This window comes from Dunckerocampus dactyliophorus, chromosome 4 (genome assembly GCF_027744805.1).
Source record: "Dunckerocampus dactyliophorus isolate RoL2022-P2 chromosome 4, RoL_Ddac_1.1, whole genome shotgun sequence".
Lineage (NCBI taxonomy): Eukaryota > Metazoa > Chordata > Actinopteri > Syngnathiformes > Syngnathidae > Dunckerocampus > Dunckerocampus dactyliophorus.
The window spans coordinates 7,971,760-7,996,100 of record NC_072822.1 but is presented as its reverse complement, the minus strand read 5'-3'; the positions used below and the strand labels follow the sequence as shown (position 1 = coordinate 7,996,100).

The 24,341-nt window shown below is 42.3% G+C and overlaps 1 protein-coding gene across 2 annotated transcripts in view; it reads left to right on the top strand.

Annotated features, from left to right (window-relative positions):
- Positions 1 to 24,341, top strand: part of LOC129180127 (dmX-like protein 1) — a 51,055-nt gene that overhangs the window by 21,268 nt on the left and 5,446 nt on the right. The window contains exons 20-50 of one of the 2 annotated variants that reach the window (XM_054774239.1): positions 317 to 575; positions 914 to 1,050; positions 1,138 to 1,324; positions 1,436 to 1,546; positions 2,018 to 2,187; positions 2,420 to 2,517; positions 2,602 to 2,767; positions 3,411 to 3,539; positions 3,754 to 3,880; positions 6,320 to 7,074; positions 7,145 to 7,243; positions 7,795 to 7,962; positions 8,516 to 8,707; positions 8,789 to 8,865; positions 11,961 to 12,082; positions 12,279 to 12,536; positions 12,767 to 12,975; positions 13,056 to 13,207; positions 13,370 to 13,455; positions 13,552 to 13,753; positions 14,137 to 14,254; positions 14,573 to 14,632; positions 15,815 to 15,901; positions 16,033 to 16,151; positions 17,577 to 17,724; positions 18,049 to 18,109; positions 18,280 to 18,407; positions 18,838 to 18,915; positions 19,152 to 19,243; positions 19,791 to 19,843; positions 19,923 to 20,140. In XM_054774239.1, the coding sequence (XP_054630214.1) occupies positions 317 to 575; positions 914 to 1,050; positions 1,138 to 1,324; positions 1,436 to 1,546; positions 2,018 to 2,187; positions 2,420 to 2,517; positions 2,602 to 2,767; positions 3,411 to 3,539; positions 3,754 to 3,880; positions 6,320 to 7,074; positions 7,145 to 7,243; positions 7,795 to 7,962; positions 8,516 to 8,707; positions 8,789 to 8,865; positions 11,961 to 12,082; positions 12,279 to 12,536; positions 12,767 to 12,975; positions 13,056 to 13,207; positions 13,370 to 13,455; positions 13,552 to 13,753; positions 14,137 to 14,254; positions 14,573 to 14,632; positions 15,815 to 15,901; positions 16,033 to 16,151; positions 17,577 to 17,724; positions 18,049 to 18,109; positions 18,280 to 18,407; positions 18,838 to 18,915; positions 19,152 to 19,243; positions 19,791 to 19,843; positions 19,923 to 20,140 (4,866 nt within the window). The remainder of the gene's footprint in view (positions 1 to 316; positions 576 to 913; positions 1,051 to 1,137; positions 1,325 to 1,435; positions 1,547 to 2,017; positions 2,188 to 2,419; positions 2,518 to 2,601; positions 2,768 to 3,410; positions 3,540 to 3,753; positions 3,881 to 6,319; positions 7,075 to 7,144; positions 7,244 to 7,794; positions 7,963 to 8,515; positions 8,708 to 8,788; positions 8,866 to 11,960; positions 12,083 to 12,278; positions 12,537 to 12,766; positions 12,976 to 13,055; positions 13,208 to 13,369; positions 13,456 to 13,551; positions 13,754 to 14,136; positions 14,255 to 14,572; positions 14,633 to 15,814; positions 15,902 to 16,032; positions 16,152 to 17,576; positions 17,725 to 18,048; positions 18,110 to 18,279; positions 18,408 to 18,837; positions 18,916 to 19,151; positions 19,244 to 19,790; positions 19,844 to 19,922; positions 20,141 to 24,341) is intronic. The other variant, XM_054774240.1, reaches the window with a different exon arrangement.

Genomic DNA, 24,341 nt, shown 5'->3' with positions numbered 1-24,341 from the left:
TCATCTATTATGCAAAATTGAGTCAATTGACATTTGGTGCCTGTGAGCACCAATTGTGAGAAAAATATATCATTGCCATTTGCTCCACTTCTGAGAGAAGAGGTGCTCAGACGAGGGTCTTTGAAGCTCCACATTTTTTATGATGACAAAGGAAAAAAAAATCCTTCCGAATGGACATGATACCACCTCCGACCTGAGCCCTAGCGAGATGATCCCACCCCATGTATAATCCTACCACTTCACAGTGAACAGGTTCATTAAAAAGCAAGCTTTGTTACACATCTTAAAATATATATATATATTTAATGTCACTTAGGTTCGCCGTGCCAAAGCCATCCTCTCTCACCTGGTGAAATGCATCGCTGGAGAAATAGTGGCTCTGAAGGACAACGCCACCAACCCAGAGAAACGTGTACGCTCTCGGACCATCAGTGCGGGAGGGAGCACGGCCAGGGAACGGAAAATGTTTGGCAAAGAAGAGAGCTCCACTCCAGATTACACGGAGATCAGCTCCATTCCTCCTCTGCCTCTCTATGCTCTTCTTGCAGCTGATGAAGATACACCCCAAAAGCCTGGTCAGTATTCACTATGTGAGCTCACATTTATTTGCATTAATGAATGATACTGTTTAAAGGCAATTATCTGGGCAAAAACATAAATGAAAGCTATTTTATTTTGAAAGTCCAGCTAATCTTACAGACTTTTAAATGCAGCAAATTTGTTGTCATGTTGCTTTTACTTATTGTGCCTTTGGGGATGTGCAACTATAAAGCAGAACATACACAGTATCCACATTTATCTGCTTGTTGGTACTGTAATTCAATTGATCTGTTTTTCTGCTTGGCCTGAGGGGATTTTGGCAGGAGGGAACGTCTCGCATAATTGAGTTTTTCCATCTCATGTTTTCTCATAGAAAAAGTCGGCAGTGTGAGTGGTGATAGTGGGCATGGATCCAGTCACACAGACGCTTATGATGAGTTGTTTCACACACCCAGCATGGTGGACTTGGACCCTCTGGATCACAATGAGCAAGAAGAAACTGGGAACAAGGTCAGCTTCTGGGAAGGACAATGTTTAGTTTTGAGGTGTTTTAGTAGGACCAGAGTTCATTGTTATTGTTTCGTTTCCTGTCTGTAGGTAATTGACTTGTCCCAGTACAGCCCCACGTACTTTGGCCCAGAGCATGCCCAGGTTTTGTCCAGTCATCTCCTCCATTCCAGTTTACCAGGATTAACCCGGATGGAGCAGATGTCTCTCATGGCACTGGCTGACACCATCGCTACTACCAGCACAGACCTGAAAGACAGCCAGGGCAAGAGCAAAGGTGCTGCAGCTGGATGAGGACACAGGATGGACACATGCCTTCCATCAGTCCATATTGCACAACATGCTGTGGCAGGATTTTCAATTGTGTTATTCATCATTCACTATTCAGGTGGTGAGACACTGGATGAGTGCGGCCTAAAGTTTTTGCTTGCCGTCAGACTACACACCTTCCTCTCGACCTCTCTCCCGCCAGCGCACCGAGCACAGTTGCTGCGGCAAGGTAAAGTGGCCTTCAGTGGACAAGCTGGCTGGTACACCCGCAAATGTTCTAGTTGTTCTCCTGGACTTTTAGGCACTTTTTGTTTTCAACTTGGATGCTCTTACACTAAATTTACCTCTTAACTAGCTGGACGTCTTTTGACTTCTCCTTCTCCTTGGCCCTAAGAGCAGTTACTGTTTAGAGTTAGAGGCAAATAAAAGCTGGCAAGTAAAGTTACTGAAGGCCTGTGTTGTAAACTCCGAACATAAAAGTCTTATTGAGAGATGGGGGCAAGGCACTCTATTTATCAGCCTTAACTACCACAGTAAAGTTACCCTTGAACAGGGCACTACTCTCTACATCTGTAAAAGTCAAAAATCTGCGTTGTAGCTATACAGTATGTAACCTTTGTTCATCTGTACTTAAATGTACGTTAAAATACAGCAGCTTGCCGGTACCATTTTACACAATGTTCTTTTCTGCTCTGTACAGGCCTGTCGACGTGTCACTACGCCTGGGCTTTCCACTCGGAAGCTGAAGAGGAGCTGCTTCACATGCTGCCCTGCCTCCAGAAGGGGGAGCCTACTTGGCCTGAGCTGCGTTCCATGGGTGTGGGCTGGTGGCTGAGAAGCACCAACAAACTTCGCAAATGCATTGAGAAGGTGAGAAGAGCGCCAGTGACCTTTATTAATTTTTATAGTTGTTGCTGCTGTTAGAATAAGAAATATTACCACATCGATTTTAGCATTTGTGGGGGACTTGGGTATGAACTACATACAATACATAATAATAAGCCACAATAATACACTGAAACCACCCATAAAGCTATGCCTTATGTGGCTATAACTGTCGCGAATAAGAGCATATGAGCAGTGTTTTTCTCTCCAATGTCAGGTTGCTAAGGCCTCTTTTCAGAGGAGTAATGATCCTTTGGATGCAGCTATATTTTATCTGGCAATGAAGAAGAAGGCAGTGGTCTGGGGACTGTACAGGTACCATTTCTGTGATCTTTACCCTGTGTTATCTTTGATTTGAGACAAATGAGACAGGATTAACTGTTTGAATCTATTCTCTAGAGCTCAGAAGAATGCCAAAATGACAGAGTTTTTCCGCAACAACTTCAGTGAAGACCGATGGAGAAAAGCAGCACTGAAAAATGCATTCTCTCTGTTGGGGAAGCAACGGTTTCATCATTCTGCAGCCTTTTTCCTTTTAGCTGGCTCCCTTAAGGATGCAGTGGAGGCAAGTGGATCACAAGACTTAAAAAGAAGTGTGACTATGAGTAGGATGACTACAAATGTATTTAGCCATGAGCTAGCAAATATATCTACACATCTTAGCAGTAATGATGGGAGGCCCTGTCCTCAGAAGTTTCTTTTTCTTAATGTGACACTACTTCTCATATCTTCATTTTTACTGGGGAATCTGCTCAGTTTTAACTTGCGCTAGTATGTCTGTTTAAAGTGGTTCATACATTATGCGCACGCCAGGGATTAACACTCAAAAGGCACACTGCTCTTTGGTTAACCTTTATTCATGAAGGTTATTTCTGTTGACAAAGTCCCTGATGCAATGAGTCATATTTTTTAATCTGCATGAGTAACCGGCGCTTCTCTTAGCACTTTATGGAAGCGATGTTCATCCAGGCAAAGAGCTATCATTGATTTTGTTTAGTCTTTTTGGCTGGGAGGTAGTCTGATTGAAATGCACCTCACACCTCCGCACATAGGACAAGTACAAAACTGCACCTCATCTTACTTACTCTTTGAGCGTTGGGACACAAATTGTGCATGATCTATGCTCATTCTGTTCGGTACGGTTCCAGTAATTGTTTCATGAAAGCATATTATAGTATTTTGCTGTGTTTTTTTTTTTGTTTTCTCAGGTGTGTTTAGAAAAGCTTCAAGACCTTCAACTGGCTCTTGTGATATCCAGATTATATGAGTCGGAGTTTGAGACAGCATCCACCTACAAAAAGATCCTCCAGAGACATGTGTTGGGACACGATAAACAGGTACGGTGTTCAATGTCACGCGCTCCAGCAGGCTGTTGTTTTTCAACCAGAAGATAAAACTTGAATTTGATAAAAGGAACCAGGTGTTATGTTGATCCTGAAATGCCCCTTTTGACAAGTATGCCGCAAACAAAAGTCTGTGTTCCTGCAACCACAAAGCAATGTCTTGCTCTCTTAGCTTCTTGAATGAATAGTCAGCTTTGCATATTTTCAGATACCGATGCACCAGGATCCATTCTTGCGGAGCATGGCCCACTGGGTGCTGGAGAACTACAGCAAAGCCTTGGACACACTGATGGAGCAGACTGCCAAAAACACAAAGTCTGGGTCCACTGATGCCGGTAGGTTGAGTGTTTTCCTTGGGTAATTGGCTTTACGATTACATTTCCTCAAGTAGCTCTGTTAGAGCACTTACCAGTGTGGGGCATTACCAAGCTATTTATCGTTTTGCACTGAAATTAGTGTGACCGTGAGTCAGGAATATTGTTGAGAACCCATATCAGTGCTGAATTTGTACTAATTGACCGTTATTCATGTTCATGTTACATACTAAACATAAACCTATACCATTTGACTACTGTGTTTAAGAATGGGCATAATAACCATTTTGATGATTGATTGGAGTGCACATATTTGCTGAAAGCAGCAGAAATGTTGTGTTTCAGTCTCATCTGTATCTATAGGCAGTATTTTTCTTTTTTTGTTGTTTCAATGCATTTAAAGTGTGATTTCATGTTTACATTTATTTGTTTGTTTCTAAAAAAAAAATAGCTCAACATCGTCTCAAGCATTATACAGAACAGTGTTCTTTCATAGCAGGTAAAAAAAAAACAAGAGTTTCATTGTGTGTCTCAGTTGAGATACATTGCGACCCATTCTCGATACTAAAATACATTTAATTGCATGAGATGTCTTAAAAAAGTGAACTTGATGTGAACCATAGAGATGTATTCACCATACCCAGATCAGATCCTTGTGCTGCGCCTTTCATAAAGTGCATGTCAATGTTGACTGGTGTGACAAAAATATCAAAGACTTCAGTTATAATGAGATGTCCTTATACATTTTGCAGCATTATTATTTGTATTCCTCTTTTGTGAACTGTGTAGAACCTCCAAACGATTAAAGGTGCTGTCTGCCTTGGTTAGGTACTGCATGGGGGCAGTAACCCTCAAAAACTGTATATTCCGCACACTTCCTGCTTTTACGCTGCAAGCTACACCCCATGTAACACAAACTCTTGCACATTAGCAATGGGCATATTTTCCAATTAATCATGTAATAATAGTTTCACAAACGAAAGTGTAGAAAATGCATATTTCTATAGTGGAGTTCAGGACGCGAAGTGCAGCCATCAAACAGTTTACTTTTTTCTGCATAATTAGCCGCTACAAGTGAACGGATAACTTTTGTTATAGATATAGGCATCTTACCGCTGAGTTTGAGTATCTGTAATCGGAATAATAAAGATGAAAGTTGCATATCCGTGTGTCGCTCTAGACTTCTGTTCACCACTTACTTTGCTACGGAGGCGCAACAGCGAATCAGGAGGGGAGGTTAATGTCAGCATTTATTTACTACAAAGTGATGTTTATAATGTGGGTGACACATGCGATCGACCCACACTGTAACTCACGATCGATGTCATGGACACCCCTGGCGTAGGGCCTAACTCAGGGGTCGGCAAGCCATTTTGCCTCCTGTTCCAGTAAGCATTACACAGCTTATAAAAATTTTAATCTTTTGTTTAAAATGTTACCTGTTATAACCACAAATCTCAACAAACAGTAGTGTGCTGTGCATGTGTAGACCATCAGAGTTCGCACATCTGCATATCAGTGTTGTCTGCTCAATACAGGTTACGCCTGTGCTGAATTGTCAGCAGTGACCATTCCATTGGTACTGTCCTTGACTGTCTTTGTAGAGAGAGACATTCTTTCATTTTCTGAATATTTTCTTGTTTGTTTTTTAATTCAGAGAATAGATGCGCTGACATTTTTATGAATGATTCATGTATTCTCCATCTGTGAATGGCACATATTGTTCTGAGCGGTGACTTCACAGTCAGCTCCGGTGGCACACTGTCTGCCTCTCACTATCTGCTGTTGTTAATTACATAGTTTTATTTTAGTGCGCAGTAACAGACTTAACTCAAAACACTATTTTCTCTCCCATGCAGTGAGACTCACTGCATACACAAGCCTACCTCCCCCTCCCTTTCTCATTCAATTAGCAGTCAGAATGCAGTCTAGATGCATTCACAGGCTTGCGGTGAGTCGGGTATTTCACATTTGTTTCGAAAATGCACATGTCCCCTACTTCGGTGTTGAAAATATCACCGCGCTCGGCGAAGGGAGCAACAACGAGGCTTAAGAGCCGCATGTGGCTCCGTAGCCGTAGCCGAGCCCTGGCCTAACTAATTACTTGAGTAATCGAAGCAACAAGCTTCAGATTAATCGACTACGAAAATAAGCATTAGTTGCAGCCCTACCACCAAAAATAGCGATTTGGTAAAGGTTTGCTACTAACGTTAGTTATCATAACCACACAATGACTCAAAATCTGTTTGCTTCTCTGAGACTGCTGTTGTAAATGTACACGCTTCACGGACATTCACTTGAACACCAGACAGCGGTGAGTGAAAGCCATGAACGCCAATCATCTTACTGACGTCAAACAAACATTTTTACAAAGTTTAACTGTAGACCTGTATTTGTTCACACTTAATGGCTATTAGTTTTTGACATTTACAGATGTCCTATTGTGTGTGTGTTCAACAGGTTCCATGTTCACGTCCTCAAGTAGTGCTGAGGTTTTCAACTTTTACACCTACCTCTGTACCCACCCGCTCCTCCTCCGTCGCCATTTCAGCTCTTCCGATAAAGCCAAAGTCGCTCTGACCGCTGAGGGTCGCAGGCCTGATTCCATTAGCCTCGAAGAGAGAAGACTGTTTTTCACCGCCGCATACGCTCACCTGCAAGCGGGCTGCCCAATGCTGGCACTCGAAGTCCTCTCCAAGATGCCCAACGTCCGCAAAAGCTCCAACCAGGAGACCCCCGACCTCAGCACTGGTAGTAAGAACGTGCTAACATCAGACCCAGATTGGTCAGAGTCTGCGCTGAATGGCTATGAGTCAGGTGGGGACAGCCACAGCCAGTCGGATTCAGTGTTGAGCTTTGACTGGAGCCAGCCGTCGGTGATTCTTCCAGATGAGCCTCTGGACCTGAAGTGGGACAGCGACAAAGATGACGACGACGAAGAAGCAGAAACTAAAAATGGTAAAAATGTCAGAGCTACAGACAATGTGTTCCACGACACGCAGGATGCCATGTTGCCTCTCATGGAGGCCATCACAGGGGAGGACAATGTCGACAGCGACAACTTCATTGACCCTTCTGATGACGTTATGGTAGCCCAGCTGAAGTTTACTACCTGCTTGAAGATTCTGACCAATGAGCTCAGGACACTATCAACAGGGTATGAACTGGATGGAGGAAAGCTACGTTACCAGCTATACCAGTGGCTGGAAAAAGAGGTAATTCACACAATTGTGTGAAGTTGTCTGTAAACTAAATGCTAAAGCCTGCATGTGATCTCCTTGGCAGGTGGTAACTCTCCAGCACTGTTGCAATTACAAGCCCTATCTTCCAGAGGTGTCTGGCCAAGACGATGCACCGGTGTCTGGATTGGTGGAGGATGAAATGGTTGGTGCTGTAGCTTGTCTCCTCTGGGTTTCTGAGACGTTCATTCGGTGGAATTATTCTTGTAACATTCATTAAAACGCCAGCACAGTGCATCATTAAAGTTACTCTCTACACTAAACATGTTGTAGTCATTAGTATGGACTATTAAACTTTTTCATCTTGTCACCTTAAGCATCTAATCAAACATCTCTGACGTCATTTAACATTTCCATTCTGCTCTCCACCTCGAGAGTATCTGGGGTTTGTTATGACACTCTGTGATGTATTAACCAGCGTTATGATCCTCAATTTATTTATTTCTGCAATATTTTAGCCTTGTGGCAGTTTTTCTGAGTGTTTGCGTGTCAACGGAATAATTTATTATACACAAGCACAGCTGGAGCGTGTGGAGATCGCATATACTGTGTGTTTCAAAACAGTTTATTTGTTTAATGGTTGAACAGATGCATATAGTGTTTTCCTTTTTAAACATCTCCTGCACCATGAATGCATTTTGCGGGCCAAGTGTTTTAATTACTGTTTGTGTTAAAGCACATTTGTTTTGTTTCCAGGCCACGAGTATCTGTAGTCACAGCCAAAGGTGCAGGAGACACTGGCTGAAGAGTAACCAGCCCTTACTGAGGATGTTCCTGAGCTACTGCAGCTTGCACGGCTCCCATGGTGGAGGACTGGCCTCTGTTCGCATGGAGCTCATTTTATTACTTCAGGAATCCCACCAGGTCATTTTGCTTTTTATTGCAGCTCACCTTTGTTGACTGAACAAATTTATAAGTGCTACCGATTGTTGTGATGACAGACATCCAGACCTACATATTAGCCATTGCCACCTCCTGAGCAAAATCCTGCCTGAGGCTGGATGAGTGGAACTTTCAGTCAGAAAACAATGAAAGGAGCTTCGCAAGTGCTCTTTTATTTTCCTGCTTTTGCAACCAAGGAAATAAAGGCAGTTTATCTCAGCAGTGTTCCCGTAGTTATTTTCTCGTTTTGTTGTTGAGGAAACAACAAAAGTACTTTGTGACTACAGTCATAGAGTGTGGAGGTTCTGTTAAAGAAGTTGCTATCGACGCAATGAGATTCTTACCCACGGAGCATCATGCACGTATGGGCATCTAGTAAACGCACACTAGTGGTTCTTTCTCTCAAAATATCCTTTTCACACATAGGAAGAAAAACAACACATTTTTTCCAAGTATCTTGTCTTATGAGAATTATTGGAAAAGGCTCATACTTTATACACTTGGCAATACAATTTGCTGTGTAATGTCTCCACAGGACAACTGCATCCCATCAGCTGTGACGACATGCTCTCAGCACACCTCCATCCCTCTCCTGATGGCGTGCACTGCCAACGTGAAGACAGTGGTGGCCAATCCGATCGTCCACCTGACCAACCTGACTCATGACATCCTGCAGACCATCAACTCGCTCAACTCTCCTCCACATCCTGATGTCGTTGTCAATGAGGTGAGTAAGGCTTAAAAGTGTTTCCACTGGTTTTATTGTCACATGTTACAGCTACATTTTGCCTGGTATGTCTCTTTTCAGATATATGTAATGCACACACTGGCTGCCTCCTTGTCTGCCTGTATATACCAGTGTCTCTGTGATGGACACTCATATAGGTAAGCTTGAGCAACCACAGTTTTAACCAAACAAATTCATGGAAATAAGAATCTTCCAGGGTTCAACTGTGGCTATCATAAAACCTTTATTAATCATGCAGGTGATTATGTAATTGTGAACTAAGGGTGTAAGGGTGAACTTCAATGATGAGTGACAAGGGCATATCACTTTATAATCATCACACAAGCGTAAGAAGAAGTTAAACACAAAGCATTTAACCAATGTCACATATAGTTTACCATAAACATGTTCAAGACTCTTTTCTCAATACAGTGGAACCCCGGTTTGTGTACACGTCTTACTTATAAACTTTACTTAAAGTTTAAAGGATCTTTCTGTGTGACATCTTTTTTTTGGAGGTGCACGTCTATGGAGTTATATTTGTGCCTAATTACTGTTGTGTGCGCAAGCACATCGCTGCAGCGCTGTCACTCCCTCCCTCTCTCGCTCGACCTTTTTGCTAGCGCGGGGGTGAGTCGGTGTAGGAGGCGAGCCGGTGTACTAGTGTACCTCCGACCGGGTTTTGGGTACTGGACTCCTTGCTGGGGCTCGCGGGTTGCTGCCTGGATAGCGGCGAGGTGTACAGATGTGCTCAGTGGACAAAATGCATGCCCTCTCCGGGAGGTGAGGGCACTGATATGATAATACATTTTTTTCAAAATGTTCTCGCGATCGACCGGCAAAGTCCCAAAGATCGACAAGTAGCTCACGATCGACGGGTTGGCGACCCCTGGTTGAAAGCCACCAAATAACGTTAGCTTATTGATCTGTTTTGATTCCATAATGTGGTGTACCTAAAGTGATGCTGTAGCTCCATACCTTTTATGTTTGGCACGTTTGTCCTCTCCTTCTTTCCTCTTCTTTCTAAATTGTGCACCTGATGGCTTGAGTTTGTCTTTTTCATGTTTTGTTAACACAAATTAACGGCATCTTTACCATCATGCCCACCTTCCCAACTAGCAGTCAAGGCTAAACCAACTCATATCGACTCATAATTCCCTCCTTTTGATTTCATATTTTCGTTCTGAAATAACATGTTTGAGACCCTTGGTCTGCGATATAATTCATATAATACAATATTAACAATTGATTAAATATGTTTAATTACTGTTTACATTTTTTACCTTGTAATTAACCTGAGGCCCCTTTGCTACGCCTTTGGTTTCAGCCACATCACGTGGTGGACGTTTGCTCACGTTTGGGGGCGCAAGTATCACGCCTGTAGAGGGCGCCCATCTGCCACACATATGCGTAGACCTGATGAGGATATGATGAGCGCTGAGCATTAGTAAATAGGATTTTTTTTCTTTCCACCCCTGCAGCCCCCCCTGGAGAATGCCGCCCTGGGCAGTTGCCCGTGTGGCCCATAGCTAGAACCGCCACTGCTTATGGGAATGATCGATTCGGTTCAGAGTATGTTTAGGTTTGAGTTGGTCTTCTGAAATGGATTTATTGATGCTATGCGATGTTCCACTGTAATGATTAGGGCATCTATGAAAATGAACATTGACATTCCTTTGCTGGGTCTATGTAAGAGACTGATTGGCCCAGTTTTGTGTGGGTGTCGAGAGTAGAGTGCAGCAGCATCTTTGTGAGAAACCTCTTGAAGTGTCTTTAAGTGATCCGTAACGTCAATATAACTTTAATTTTCCGCCATATTTGACTTCACTAGTGACACCAACCTTGTTGGGTTATTCGGCTAACATTGTTTTCCTGCACAAATGTTAGTTTACCTCCTCTTGCTGGAAGATTTACTGAGGCAGAATGAAAAGAAATAAGGGGCATTGTGGCACTGGTAACCATGCTTACATAATGACAAAATGTGATGATCTTCTTTCCATTTGAATTACACTAGTTTTATGAATACTGTGACTTAAAAAAAAAAAAGGAAAAATATTCAGTGTTTGTTTTGGGGTTGCTATTTTGCCAGTGTTGGTTTAAATTCTTAATTAGATTTGTGGCAGATGGGAGGAACATTGTTTATTTAAGATGCTAATATGCGATGTTACCCAGCCATTGTGACTACAGCAGCGAGGACTCTTAAGAGCACCAAGAGAAAATCTTTTTTAGAAATTATTAAAAATTTGGCCTACAGCAGTGCCACTGTGTGAATTTCTGCCATGTTTCTTGATTTTGTACAGACGCAATTTAACGTATGCTTGACCAGACTGGTACCCTTACTGCTGTAAGCTCTGTGAGCCTGGAGAGATTTTGGAAGATAAGAGAGAAAGACTCATTATTTTTTAAAAGCAGCTCTCCAAACAATTCTATTTCAATGCGTACAACATTCAAAACTAGGTAATTGAGGACTAGGCTTTTTCATATCCCCCATCTGCCATATATACACATACACACACACACACACACACACACACACACACACACGCCAACCATCACTGTCATACTATTGGGAGTTGAAGAGGCTTAACTAAATTACTAGGTCTATTTCTAATTTAACACGGCCTTTGTAATGGTAATAGAGATATAAAAAAAAAAGTGTGTCGTTAGCCTCAGAGGTTTGATCAAACCATGCTTCTGTATTCTCCTTCAGAGCGTGGGAGCGAGCGAGCCAGAGTAAAAGATGGTCTGAATTTTTCAAAAGTGTTGCGCGCCTTGAGTGTTCACAGCTTTCTGTTCAGTGTCTGTTGTTGTTGTTGTTAACTGCGCTCTTGTGACCTTTAGTCTAGTTGACCATGGGGAGCCAGAAGGTTCACATAAAACCTTTAATCACATTGACGGTGTGCACAATGTGCGACTTAAGGGATTCTGGTTATTCTGTCATCACTTCTGAGTGACGCTCTCTTTGACATTCTTGTGTCTTTTTCTTTCCCCTTAGAGGCTTTGAGAGGAATTTGTTGGCTGTTGAAGAACCAAACAGTGCAGAACAGAGAATCTTTAAGGATGTTACTAGACCACTATCTTAAAATCTGGTTGTTGGTTTGAAAAACACCAAGACATTATTGTGGGATACTATTGTGTTTCTTGACTCTCTTGTAGTGTGTCTTGTCAATTAACACACCAGTTCAGTGGCGCATTTTTAATGTTTTAATATCGCACTGAAAATGAACATTGTTCCCCCGTTCTTCTCCCGTAGTCACATGAACCACTTCACAGGGATGGTGTATCAGAGCGTCTTGCTGTCTCAGAAGCAGCCAGCAAAACCCGCGGGCATGGATGAAGCAGTTCAGCCAAACACTTCTCCTGCACAGTGGCCAGGTAACTAGGGGTATTCATGTCTTTCATGTGTAATTTATGAACGCCAGCAATGTGCATCCCACTCACCTACATCCGGGCCCAAATCCTAAACTTTCACGGACTTAAACCCCAAAGTTTCACTTGCTTAACGTCTCGCTTACTTTTCTAACTTTTTTCTTTGCCTCCAACGTTGGCCTCCCGTCGCAACGCTCTGCAGGTATCGCCTCCATGATCCGTCTGTTGAGCTCAGCAGGTGAAGAGAGTCAGCCAGGTCTCGCTGTGCTGCTCTGTGAAATCCTGACGGCTGTTTATCTCAGCCTTTTTGTTCACGGCATGGCCACTCACTCCAGCAATGAGCTCTTTCGCATCATGGCCCATCCTCTCAGCAGCAAGCTCTGGGTGACTGTGTTCGGGGGAGGCGCACGGACCCCCATTACTGAGAAAGCAAACAGTCCGGCAAAAACAACCCCACCAGGTAAGTGAGTTTGATTTGAAATATGTATTATTTTGTTTGTAATTTTCAGTGTTCTGGAACTAGACTTTATGCATTTATGTTTTTCAATATCTTATTTACAGTTTATTTACAAAATACAGTTTTCCACCACTGCAAACTACACCTACGATAATACAAATTATTAAGCTAATACTTTTCTGATATATCAATCATAACGTAGTAGCATGGCATTACATTGGTTGTCTCTACAGTTTCACCAGGCGTTGACACCACCGAAAGAAAGCCCAGACGATTCCGGCTGCTGTCATCACGCAGTGCATCGAGGGAAGAATCCAATATAGAGAGGGACCCCCCTTCCAGTCCCAAGCCTGAGCCCATTGTGGACCAGGAGGCCTCTTCCATTTTCAAAGAATGTTTTGTCCCCCCAGAGCTCAGCATTTGGGATTACTTTATTGCTAAGGTATCCCTGAACACTCAGAAACGATGTCTGTTCCATCCAAAGCAGGTAGTTATGATGCTCATGTTCTTATGTTCTGCTAGCCATTCCTGCCGCCGTCAGAAAACAGAGTTGAATACGACTCAGAAGAGAGTCATGGCAGCGAGGATGATGAGGAGGAGGAGGAGGATGAACATGACAATATATTTGATCCTAACTCTCCTCAAAAAGAGCATACAAACTACAATTCATACAGGTGAATATTTTTGCAAATACCTGCACATGTCATGCATTGCTTTTGTGTATGTCTACTGTATAGACTTTGAATGCAACTCTATAGCACTGATATATTTTTTTTGAAAATTGAAACCACTGTAAACAATCCTATCTACTCTTTAATGGTGTCATCTCCTTCCAGTTGGTGTTTAATGCGCTTGGCAATGGTTCAGCTGGTGCTAGTCAACCTCAAGTCATTCTACCCGATGGCAGGATATGATCTATTGGGTCAGTACTCACTGGCTTGAGCAAAATATCCAGGAAGCTGCAGTGTTGCCGTATTGTCACGCTCTCGCCATCTGCTTTTAATTTCACTTGGCACAGACCTCCCTGTGGGCTCCCCGCTGTGTTACAGCGTGCTGAAGACGCTGCAGCGCTGGGAGCAGGTGCTGCAGAAAAGACTGGAGATCTTTGGCGGCCCCCCCTCTAAGTATATCTCCACGCACTTTCAAGATGAAGAGGTCACACCAGGCCCTGCCATTCTAAGGCACAAGGCTCTGTTTGAACCATCCAATACACCATTCAGGTACTTTGCATACTTGCATGAGTTTCCAGTATAGATAGCGTCTTTGAGAAATTGATGCAAAATGAATTGCACTACTTGGCTGCATCCAGCGGAGGCGCTGTTTACTCGCTCTCATCATATGAAGAAGAACGTGGCATAACTGAGAGAATGTTCACTACATCCACACCTTTGGGCCCCATTATTCTGTTCAATATGACACTGACATGGAAGAAACAATATGTCTGACGGACATGTCATGCCCCAAGCACAACATTGAATATTTATGGCGGAAAACAATAATTTATTTTCCTTAAGCTTTTAATTTTGCTTCAGTGAGCCGACATGGCTCATGTGGGAGCAACAAAGTTAATACACCCAGGCTTTATTTTCCTTTTATCCTCCAGGACCAACCACCATTCAGCACTGCCTGTCAAGCGTCTTTGGCAGTTCTTGGTAAAGCAGGACGAAGTGCAGGAAACCTTTATCAAAAACATCTTCACCAAGAAACGAGACGCGAACGAGGTACTGTAAATGATGCATTAATGTTGCACAGCTCAAATGTTTTATTTTAAATGAATAACACTTTTAATTAAGGCCACATCTTTATTTAACCACACTATACCTGTCATTATTACTTTGAATGAATTGTTCTGTGTTTGTATTTTAGCTGCATGTTGATGCATTCATTTCATTCACATAATTGCAGCCTGTTTGATTAACGCCACAATAATTCATTTTCTGTGTGTGGTTGTCTGCATGGTCCCACCACTTGCTGTGTGTGTGTGTGTGTGTGTGTGTGTGTGTCTTTCCCCTTTGTCATGCTACCTCCAAAATCATTAGTCGGTTGAAGACCAGACTGATAGGAAATGTTCAGGGATGGACGAGACAGGACGACATCAGGTACTGCTGCTACAGTACTGTATATACAGTAGATGAGTTATTGTAGATTAGAATACTAAAGTCATTTTATATGCATGCTGATCGTTTTCTGTTTATTTTCTGTGTTTTTATTTGGGGTATTATTTCCCTCAATTAATTATTTTGCTCCAAGACCAAGTTTTTTTTGTAGCAGTGCACCAGCAGACTGGTGTATGCTGTTAAACCTCATGAAATACAATATAACAGCTTCACCATGCAGTAGTGTGGGTGGGTGGTGCAAAGTTAATTAAGGCTTATAAGCATGAACATTGCATGGCCTATTTTCGCCTCCTTGCAGTAGAATAGCAAAGATGGCCTGTCCTCTAGCTGTGATGTGGACAGAACTGGAGCGTATTCATTTTCAACCACAAAAAAATGAGGCCAGTGTTTACGATTAATCTGCATTTGAAGTATAAATCTTCAATTGCTCCAAATGCCGAGTCTCCTTGCTCAACACACAGTACCTTGCAGCTCCCTCCTTTAGCACATTGCTAATTGTCCCAGTCTTTCAGAGGGCCGACCTATGAAGCTGAAGAGATTCTGATTCATGGACCCCACGCTGTCGCAGTCGATCTGCATCCCGCAGAGATTATGTGCCGTGCGTAAATGGCAAACCACCATATTTAGATTTCTGCGAGTCAAGTTGCACTTTATCTCATTTGACAGAGAGAGGCACGGCCGTTTCCTCTTGAATAAATGCTGTAAAGACTGTGATTTAATCTCCTGCTTGGAGGGTGCATCTCATTTTGAATAATTGCAAAATAGCAATGTAACAGTCACCTCAATGGCTCTGCTTGTGCTTATTGCTCAAAGGCTGCTGCGCTCCTGCTGTCTCGTGATACTAACCCGGTTATGTTGCTCGCTGGGGGTTAGTAGAGCGGCCCGATGAACCCCACATGTCCTCCCCTAGCCCCTCTAGGCACAACAAACAAGCACATAAATACACTGACAGTGTGCACGGTGTTGGACACAAAGAAGCAGGCCTCAGCTCGTGCTTTGGCTGCTTGCACGTCAGCTGTTATCTTAGAAAGAGAAAACAAAAACAATTTGACACTTTATTTATCCTGTCAGGTCACTTGCTTTGTAGTTGGAAGGAAAATGTTTTTTGAAGTTATGGCTGCTCTTTGCCTTAAGAAATCTTGAAAGTTGTGAACGTGTTTGCAGACGGAGTCTGATCTGGGATCCCCTGGAGGGAAGGCCCGCATCATTCACAAGGAGTCAGACATCATCACAGCCTTTGCCATCAACAAGGTACAGGTCTCTTATACTCTACTCATGTCACAAAAATCAGTGGTGTGTTACTATACACATGCACACACAACCAAAGTGACCATGCTGGTTTCTTTACTTTCATCCACGCACTCTCTTGTGTGTGCCTTCAGGCAAATCGTAATTGCTTAGTCATGGCCTCTACACATGACATTCAGGAGTTGGATGTGTCATCCATCTTGGCCACACAGATCTTGACGTGGATCGATGACGAGGACGTCGAAGCTAAAGGGTAAGCAGCGGGGTTGCCTTTTGTTAGATAAAGGCTGGATTGCTGCCATTTGGGCAAACTGCCTGTGTTTGCACGTTGCAAAGTCTGTACAGTGTTCCCTTGTTTATCGCGGGGGATAGGTTCCCAAAATAGCCCCGAATAAGTGAAATCCGCGAAGTAGCCAACTTTACTTTTTTTACAATTATTATATATGCTTTAAGGCTGTAAAACCCCTCACCATACACTTTATACACTTTCTCAGACAAGCATTAACATTTTCTCACATTTCCCTGTTGTTTAAACACTCTCAAAAAAGTTCAGACCATCGTTTGAATTTGAATGATCTACCTACAAGGTTGGACACAAGAAATTAAGCTACTCACAAACATTTCACTCCTCTGACCGTGCCTCTTCGTCCTGGCACCGCACTGTAGTGTTTTTTTATTCTTGTTAAAACTTTTTGCTCCTGTCGTCATATTTTCCTCCTCATCCCCCTCGAACCGATGATTCATATATGCCGTAATGGCGCCCTACAGCCGCAACTTTTACCTTCCCTCAGCATTCCCAGAAGTCCAACTTTTTGTGTGATGGTTAACATCCTCCTTTGACTTTTGGGTGCGACCGCAGGTGCTTTTGACGGCGCAGAACGTTTTGTCGACATAGTGGGTCTTGTCGGGGATAAACTTGCAAGCATACAGCACTTCAGAGTCAAACTTACTAGCTATCAAACATTTACGTAAATTTGGCAAGCATTCTGTACTGCACAGAAAGGCACGGAAGAGATTGATTGACAATGGTCTACAGTCCTTTAGCCAATCAGGACACAGACACAACGCGTGGGTTCCCCCTTAGCCAATCAGGACGCAGAACATGCTATTTTACTGTGTATTCTATTTATTATAATACACATTGTAATATATATTATTTTATTTCGTGTACACATAATTGAAATTTGACTCAAATGCTGTTGGTGTCCCTGAGTGCCTATCAATACAAATGTATCATAATAGTAATAACTGTATTATTGTTTGTCAGAAATTTTGTTTTGAAACATATTATTATTATTATTATTATTATTATTATTATTATTAACTATTATTTAAAAAATGCATTTCTAGAATAAGGGCATCCCCCCCCCAACTGTACTAATAGTACTCTCTACAGTTCAGTAAATAAATGGCCCTGGCCACTATGAGTGAATAACATATGTTTCTTATTATTAAGATATTACAGTCAGAAAAAACTGTCAATTTTTTCAGTCTGTGTTGCAAAGGGTTTCAAGCAAGGCTGTATTAGTTTCTCCGGAAAAGCACAGGTTGTTGTAAATGTTGCTTTTATCCGCAGCAGATGCCATAATATCCATCACTTCTGGCATAGTTGTGTCCCCCTTTTAAGATCCAACTACTTTGATGGCTTCTAGATAGCTAATTGTTATTCTCGCTGCAGAGTGGCCACTGATGACTTCCTGGTGGTGCATGCACGTGACGACTTTGCCTCCCTCCATGGCACCACACCTTACACTCACAGCAGCCCCGGCACACCCATCAACATGCCATGGCTGGGAGGCCATCAGACAGGCCGTGGAGCCTCTGTGGTGAGTTCAGAAGACTGTTTATTGTGTTGTGTGAGTTTAAAACAGCTATGTAAAGTTATTTGTCAAAGCATTCGTTCTAAGCACGTTCTAAGCACCGTTCTAAGCACGTGAGTGTCTGCGGGGGTACCTATTGTAGTGGCTGCTGTGTCTACCGTGGACTATAGCCAACTAGGCATTGAAACACTTCACTGACAACTAGCACTTCAGTACATAAACACAGTCTGTGTATAAAGGGCAATATCAATGGGTTGTTTACCACAGTGCATTTCTACATTGGCTCATTAACATCTTCTCCTCCTCCTCATTTTCACCTTCCTCCTTCAGATGATCAAGAGAAATATCAATAATGTGAGAAGAATGACCTCCCATCCCACACTGCCGTACTGTAAGTATAAATCTGTCAGTCCAAAGATGAGTGCTTTAAATCTAAATGATGTTATCCCTCTTGTAACGAGATATTGTATTCTGCTGCTCAGTACCTCTACAAATAAAATAAATCTCTCTAAGTCTATATTGGAAAGTACCATTTGTTCTTTTCCTTTCTTGTTTATTCAGACTTGACGGGGGCTCAAGATGGGAGCGTGAGGATGTTCGAGTGGGGTCACTCCCAGCAGATCATCTGCTTCAGAAGTCCGGGCAACTCTAGAGTGACCAGGATACGCTTCAACCACCAAGGAAATAAGGTTACATGTTGAACCTTGCCTATTTAGAAGAAACTATTCTTAGCTTGGGCGTCACAAGGTCACTATGATCCGAGCCTGTCACACTGAGCAACATTTTCACACGTCCTCTCCCAACTTTTGCCATGCCGGCACGAAGCGCAGCAGAGAGTTGACTTCAGCACACATTGTTCTTCAGCTGAGTGCACTCGCCTCCAGCTAATCATTTTCTCAGATGGTGCCTTCTCACCCTCATTGTCGTCTCCTCTGTCGGCTCCGGCCAAAGAGAGCAAGACACACTTAAAGAATTTGCAAACATTTCCAACAGTTACATAAGCGTTGCTCTGTCACCTGAAGGCGGCAATGCATCTCAGCAGGTGTGCCGATGTTGCCTGCTGTGAAACAATGGAGCATTCTGACTTGATTCTAACCAAGTGGTTGCTATTTTGTGCAGTTTGGAATCGTGGATGCTGATGGCGGTTTGAGTCTTTGGCAGACCAACACGAGCGGAGCCGCTCCCAAGCCCTATCTGGTACGCAAACAGACCAGCCTGTTTAGTCATGCTTGTCGTTTTCCTTTTCTAACATTTGTCTTATCCTTTTTGGGTCAGTAACCCTCTGGTGATGTTTTACCCCCACCCTCCTCCTTTTTTTCCTCCTTCTACTCGTGTTTTCATTTTGTTTACTATTCTGCTGCCTCTCGATTACTGTCACCGCTACTAAGCATCTTGTGTGTGTGTGTGTGTGTGTGTTTGTGTGTGTGTGCCAGACGCTGCAGTGCCACAACAAGACAGCTCATGATTTCGTCTTTGTGGGCTCCTCCTCACTTATCGCCACAGCAGGTCTTTCCACAGACAACCGGTAACAAATTCTACACAATTCTATACAGAGGAACCTCTAAGGTACCAGCCTTCAAATTGTTAATATTTAGAGAGCTTTTTTCCCCATTGGAAATATAGAAAATAGAAATAATCTGTTCCTGTGTTGAACTGTCCATAATAAAACATTTATAAAAGAACATCATCATCATTAGTGTAACAAAAAGGTTAGTATTACATGCAAAACAAAAAAAAAATGGTGTAGTCGCCCTTTGATGGCACAACTTTGCAATATTTTCCTGAGCAGCCAGGACAGAGCAATAGAATGCCATTTCCCCACACCACAAAATCATCTATTTCTAGGTCCATGGTTATCATCACATTTTTCCTCTTTGTTGAGACTGGTACTTTTTTGCGGTAACATCATAAAAAACAGAAAAGACTTCTGGATGTTTCTGCCACTGTGAGCTGTATCTTTGTTTTCAACTTCAGGGGCATTCGACTTTAGAGGTTCCACAATATAGACAATGTATTTTTCATAAGCTTCAGTACAACAACAGAATAACAAAGCATTTGTTGTATTGCTACAGAAATGTGTGTCTGTGGGACACTCTGGTCACTCCTGCTAACAGCCTTGTTCATGGTGAGATGCCAAGATGCCAACACTCATCAAATGACGTCATCGCAAGGAAGTTTTTATATCTTATTTATTACTTCTCCAGCCTTTTGCTGCCACGAGTCCGGCGCCACCGTGCTCTTAATGGCGCCCAGGCAGCAGCTGCTCATCACAGGCGGAAGGAAGGGCTGGATCAGCATCCTGGAGCTCCCTCACAGACACCAGCGCCAGAGCTTCCAGGCCCACGACTCGCCTGTGAAAGCGCTCGCCGTCGACCCAACCGAAGACTGCTTTATCAGCGGGTCCGCCGAAGGCAGCATTAAGGTACCTTGCTTTTGACCTCACAGAGGAGTTTTCTTCGTTTGTGACTTTGCTGGTTTAGAAAATATATTTGTAATGTACAATATCTGGAAAAGGGGAGTACACCCCTCACATTTCAGCAACCATTTTGTCAATACAATACTACAGAAATGAAACTTTGATATCATTTAAAGTACAGCGTATATAGTCATTATTGTCTAAATGGCCAGTAACACAAATGAGTACGCCTCACATTTTACGCCTCAAATTGCGTCAATATTTAGTGGGAGCACCATTGTTATCTAGCACTTAAGCCTCTTGGACATGGAATTCACCAGGTTGTTATTAGGATCCTCTTCCACTCATCTGATGACATCACGGGTGGAGCTAGTGGATGTTAGTCACCTTGCGCTCCTCCACCTTCCTTTTGCTTGATAATGCTCCACAGGTGCTTAATTGGATTTAGGTCTGCAGACATATTTGGCCACTCCATGCACCTTCACCTTCAGCTTCCTCAGCAAGACACTTGTCATCTTGCAGGTGTGTTTGGGCTCATTATCGTGTTGAAAAAGCATTATTGTAGGGAAGGGGTTCATGCTCTGCTTCACAAGTCATAGTATATGTTGGAATTCATGTTTGCGCTCAATGAATCACAGCTTCCCAGTGCTGGCAGAACTCATGTAGCCCCAGACCATGACGCTACCCACCACCATACATGACTATAGGCAAGACACAATTACGTTGCTACGCGCTTGTGTTGCCAGCTATTGCCAGCAAATCTATACTGCTATACAAGCTGTATACTGACTGTTAGGGGTGTCCCGAGACGAGATGATACATGAGGTTGGGTCTGCGAGAATGAGAAAAGACAACATTTTAACATTTGTTTTTTTAAAGTGTGAAAAAATATGACTGGACAAACAGACTTTTTAATTTAACTGAGTCACAAAACAATGCAGGTGCATTTTGTAATGATTATTGTCCCCCAAATTATTATCTAAACGACATTGTCAACATTATTTCGAGACCAAATTAACCACTAATGTTCTGATAATATATCATTATATTGATATCATATAATTAATATATTATATATTGATGATACAGGTACATTTTGAAAGGTTGTATAACTTTGTTTGCATGACCTAAGCAGGATGCTTTAAACTGTTGCACTTCTTTCCACAAATTGAAAATTATTAGTTAAAATAATGACCGCAGTTGTAGCTACTACTGCTAATCATTTATGTTGATGTGTAGTTATGTAAAGACACATAAAATAGATTGCGCATTGCAGTAGATTAGCTTTATGCTTATGCAAAAAGAACCACAGTTCTCATGATGCTTAGAGTGCGGAAGTAGGTCCGGATTAGACTGTACTTAATCATGTTTTGATAGAAGCCATGCAGCGATTGTGTTTTGATCTGACAAATGTTAAGTAACTTTGATCAAATGTAGAATTTCTATAACTTCTGCTTGGACATTTAACATAGCGGCAGCTGTCCAACTCCCAATGAAAAAAAACACACCACAAGAGAGTGATGCTGGGAACACTGAGTGCATGTAGGATCGCAAGGTTTATAGTGTGCGTTCAAGTGTGGCCCTGGCACTTCCATGTTACGTATATTACCATTCGCATGATGAGGTTAGCATTTGATCATTCGTCCAATAGACTTCTGGCTACCCTCTTCCCGCAACATAGCTTTTCTCTAAACAAGAAATATTGTCACGTTTTAATCTCGCGAGATCTCGATATCTTGTGACACCCCTACTGACTACCCTGAAGTGTGTACAAGTTTCAGTTTTGTAGTATTGTCCCTTGAGATTGTATTCTGTAATAAAAATGTGAACGGTGTATTCACTTTTGTGAGATACTCTAATTATGTGGTGATGTCATAATCTGATCAAATCCATATGATTTAATATACATATCTGTCAGATCTCATTCACTTGTTAAAATGTGCATGCCTGTCCAGGGCCACAAGCTGTCAAAGCACATTTTTGTGCATTTGACAGCAGTTTTAAAAAACATGGAAATATTTAACGTGCGCTTACTGTATATTTCAGATGCCATCTCTCATTCAGCTCAGGTTGTAATTTGTTGTGCTCATGTAGGAGTTTTATTACATTTTGTTACCTCGATCAAACTTTACCTCATTTAGCTATTAAAATTCTATGCGCTTCGTGGCTCTTCGCTTCTGCCAGTCTCTTTGTGTTTGTGTTACTTTCAAGGTCATGCTCCACTGTTAGATCATCAGTAACCACAGAAGGAGCAAAGTCATAGTGTTTCTTCACTCGTCTCCATTCCAGCTGCAGTCTGATACCTTTTAAACAGAAAACTTTTCAATCATCACAGCAGAGCTTCCCGTGTTAAAAGTCTTTCTGTCATGCCGTGTCGGCCATCGAAATAAGTAGAAGCAAGCGTCAGGGCTGAGACCGACCACCTTCTCCTGTCCACAACATGACTGACAGCAAACAAAGTACAAGGCGAGAGCGAGGGAGCTGGCTTCACTTTGTGAGGGAAAGCAAGGAAAGTCTTCTGCTTTAAATCCAAACGACTTGTCTTCTGAAAGGTTGGGATCTTGTGAAGTCTTTAATTTCACACGGGGCTGATCGAAAAGCAACGTGGGGTTTAATGTGTTTGATGGTCGCGTATGGCGCCGCCAGATTATGTGACATTAATTAAGTCACATATACAGAACAGGCTGTGAAGGAGCTCATCAAATACAAGGACTCCCATGCTGGGATTTTAAATGGAGCATCAAGTTCAACTGATTGCAGGGATGCCATGTAAGAGACTGCGACATTATTGACTTTAATCCAGCGTGTCCATTAAAGCACTCACCGTGTCAATGTTTGTGTCACGAATCTACACATTCATCTCCATCTCGTCCTATTAGGACATTGAAAAACAAATATTTGATCCTTAGTGTAGTTTTCACGTGTAGAATTTGATCACACCAACGTTTTGTCGTTACTGTTGTCTTATTTTCTCTTGATAATGTTTGAGCATTACTATTTTTGTGATCTCTGGAATTTGATCACGGTAAGATTTTATCATTACTGTTGTTTGATTTGCTCAAGCTTAATGGTAACTATTGCGCAATCGAGAAGCATTTGACGGAGCTAACGTTTCATTGTTTTAATGCTGTGCAACTTAACCCAGGTAATGTTTAGTCGTTCAAAATGTGTCAATCATGTGTAAATTCCTCAAACTACAAGATTTGATCAGCTAACCATTGTTGACAAGTTGTGGGATTATGTGGACTTCAACTGAGCTAACGTTGGGTCGTTAATGTTTTGATCACGCGTTATTTGATCGAGCTAACCTCTGATGGTTAACTGATGTGTGCTTTTGTGGCATTTGATCAAGATTTAGTTTGAGTAACAATTTTTAGGTTGTGTAATTTCAGCAAGGTAACGTTTGTTCGAGGTAACGATTGTTCAGAATTTTTGGGGGGTTATGAGGACTTCAAGCTAATGTTGGATTGTCCATGTTTTGTTCATGTGGAGTTTAGTCTTGAACAAATGTTTCATTTTGTTTGACCATTTTGTGATTGGATCTGGATTGGAATCGGACCGTCCACCACAAAGAGATTAGCATCCCCAGTTCTTGGAGCTAATGCTGGAAGGAATGTTTGCATCATGTGGAATTTGATCGGGCTAATGTTTGATGACTAACAAATGTATTTTTGTGGCCTTTTAAAGACCTTGATTCATGTTTCGATCATGTGGATTTCAATCAAGGTAACTTTCAGTTGAGCGATTGTTGATTGATTGATTGTTATTATGTGGACTTTGTGCTCAGGGATTGTTCGGAATGTTTACGTGGAATTAGATCTCGCAAACGTCCAATTGTGGACTTTGATTGAGCGTTAAGATTTTTTTACATCGAGTGAAGCTGTAGCGTTCAAATTGTTTTCAATCGAGGTAGCATTTTATGGTTATTTTTTGATTAGGTTAGCATTTGGGCATGATTTATTGGATTTTGTGGAAATTGACGGAGCTAAGGTTAGATCAGTGGGTCTTGTGTCATGCCCCCACTGGAGGACAAAACTGTTTTGCCCCCCCCCCACTGTATACTATTGGGAAACTGACAAAACACACACTGAACTCAAAACCAAAACCAGCGAAATGCAACCAAATGGAGCGCGGTGAAGCATACAAGCGTATTCAGGAGCCAAATTGCATGCCGAGTATAACAAATTCATACATGTTGGCAGGTCTG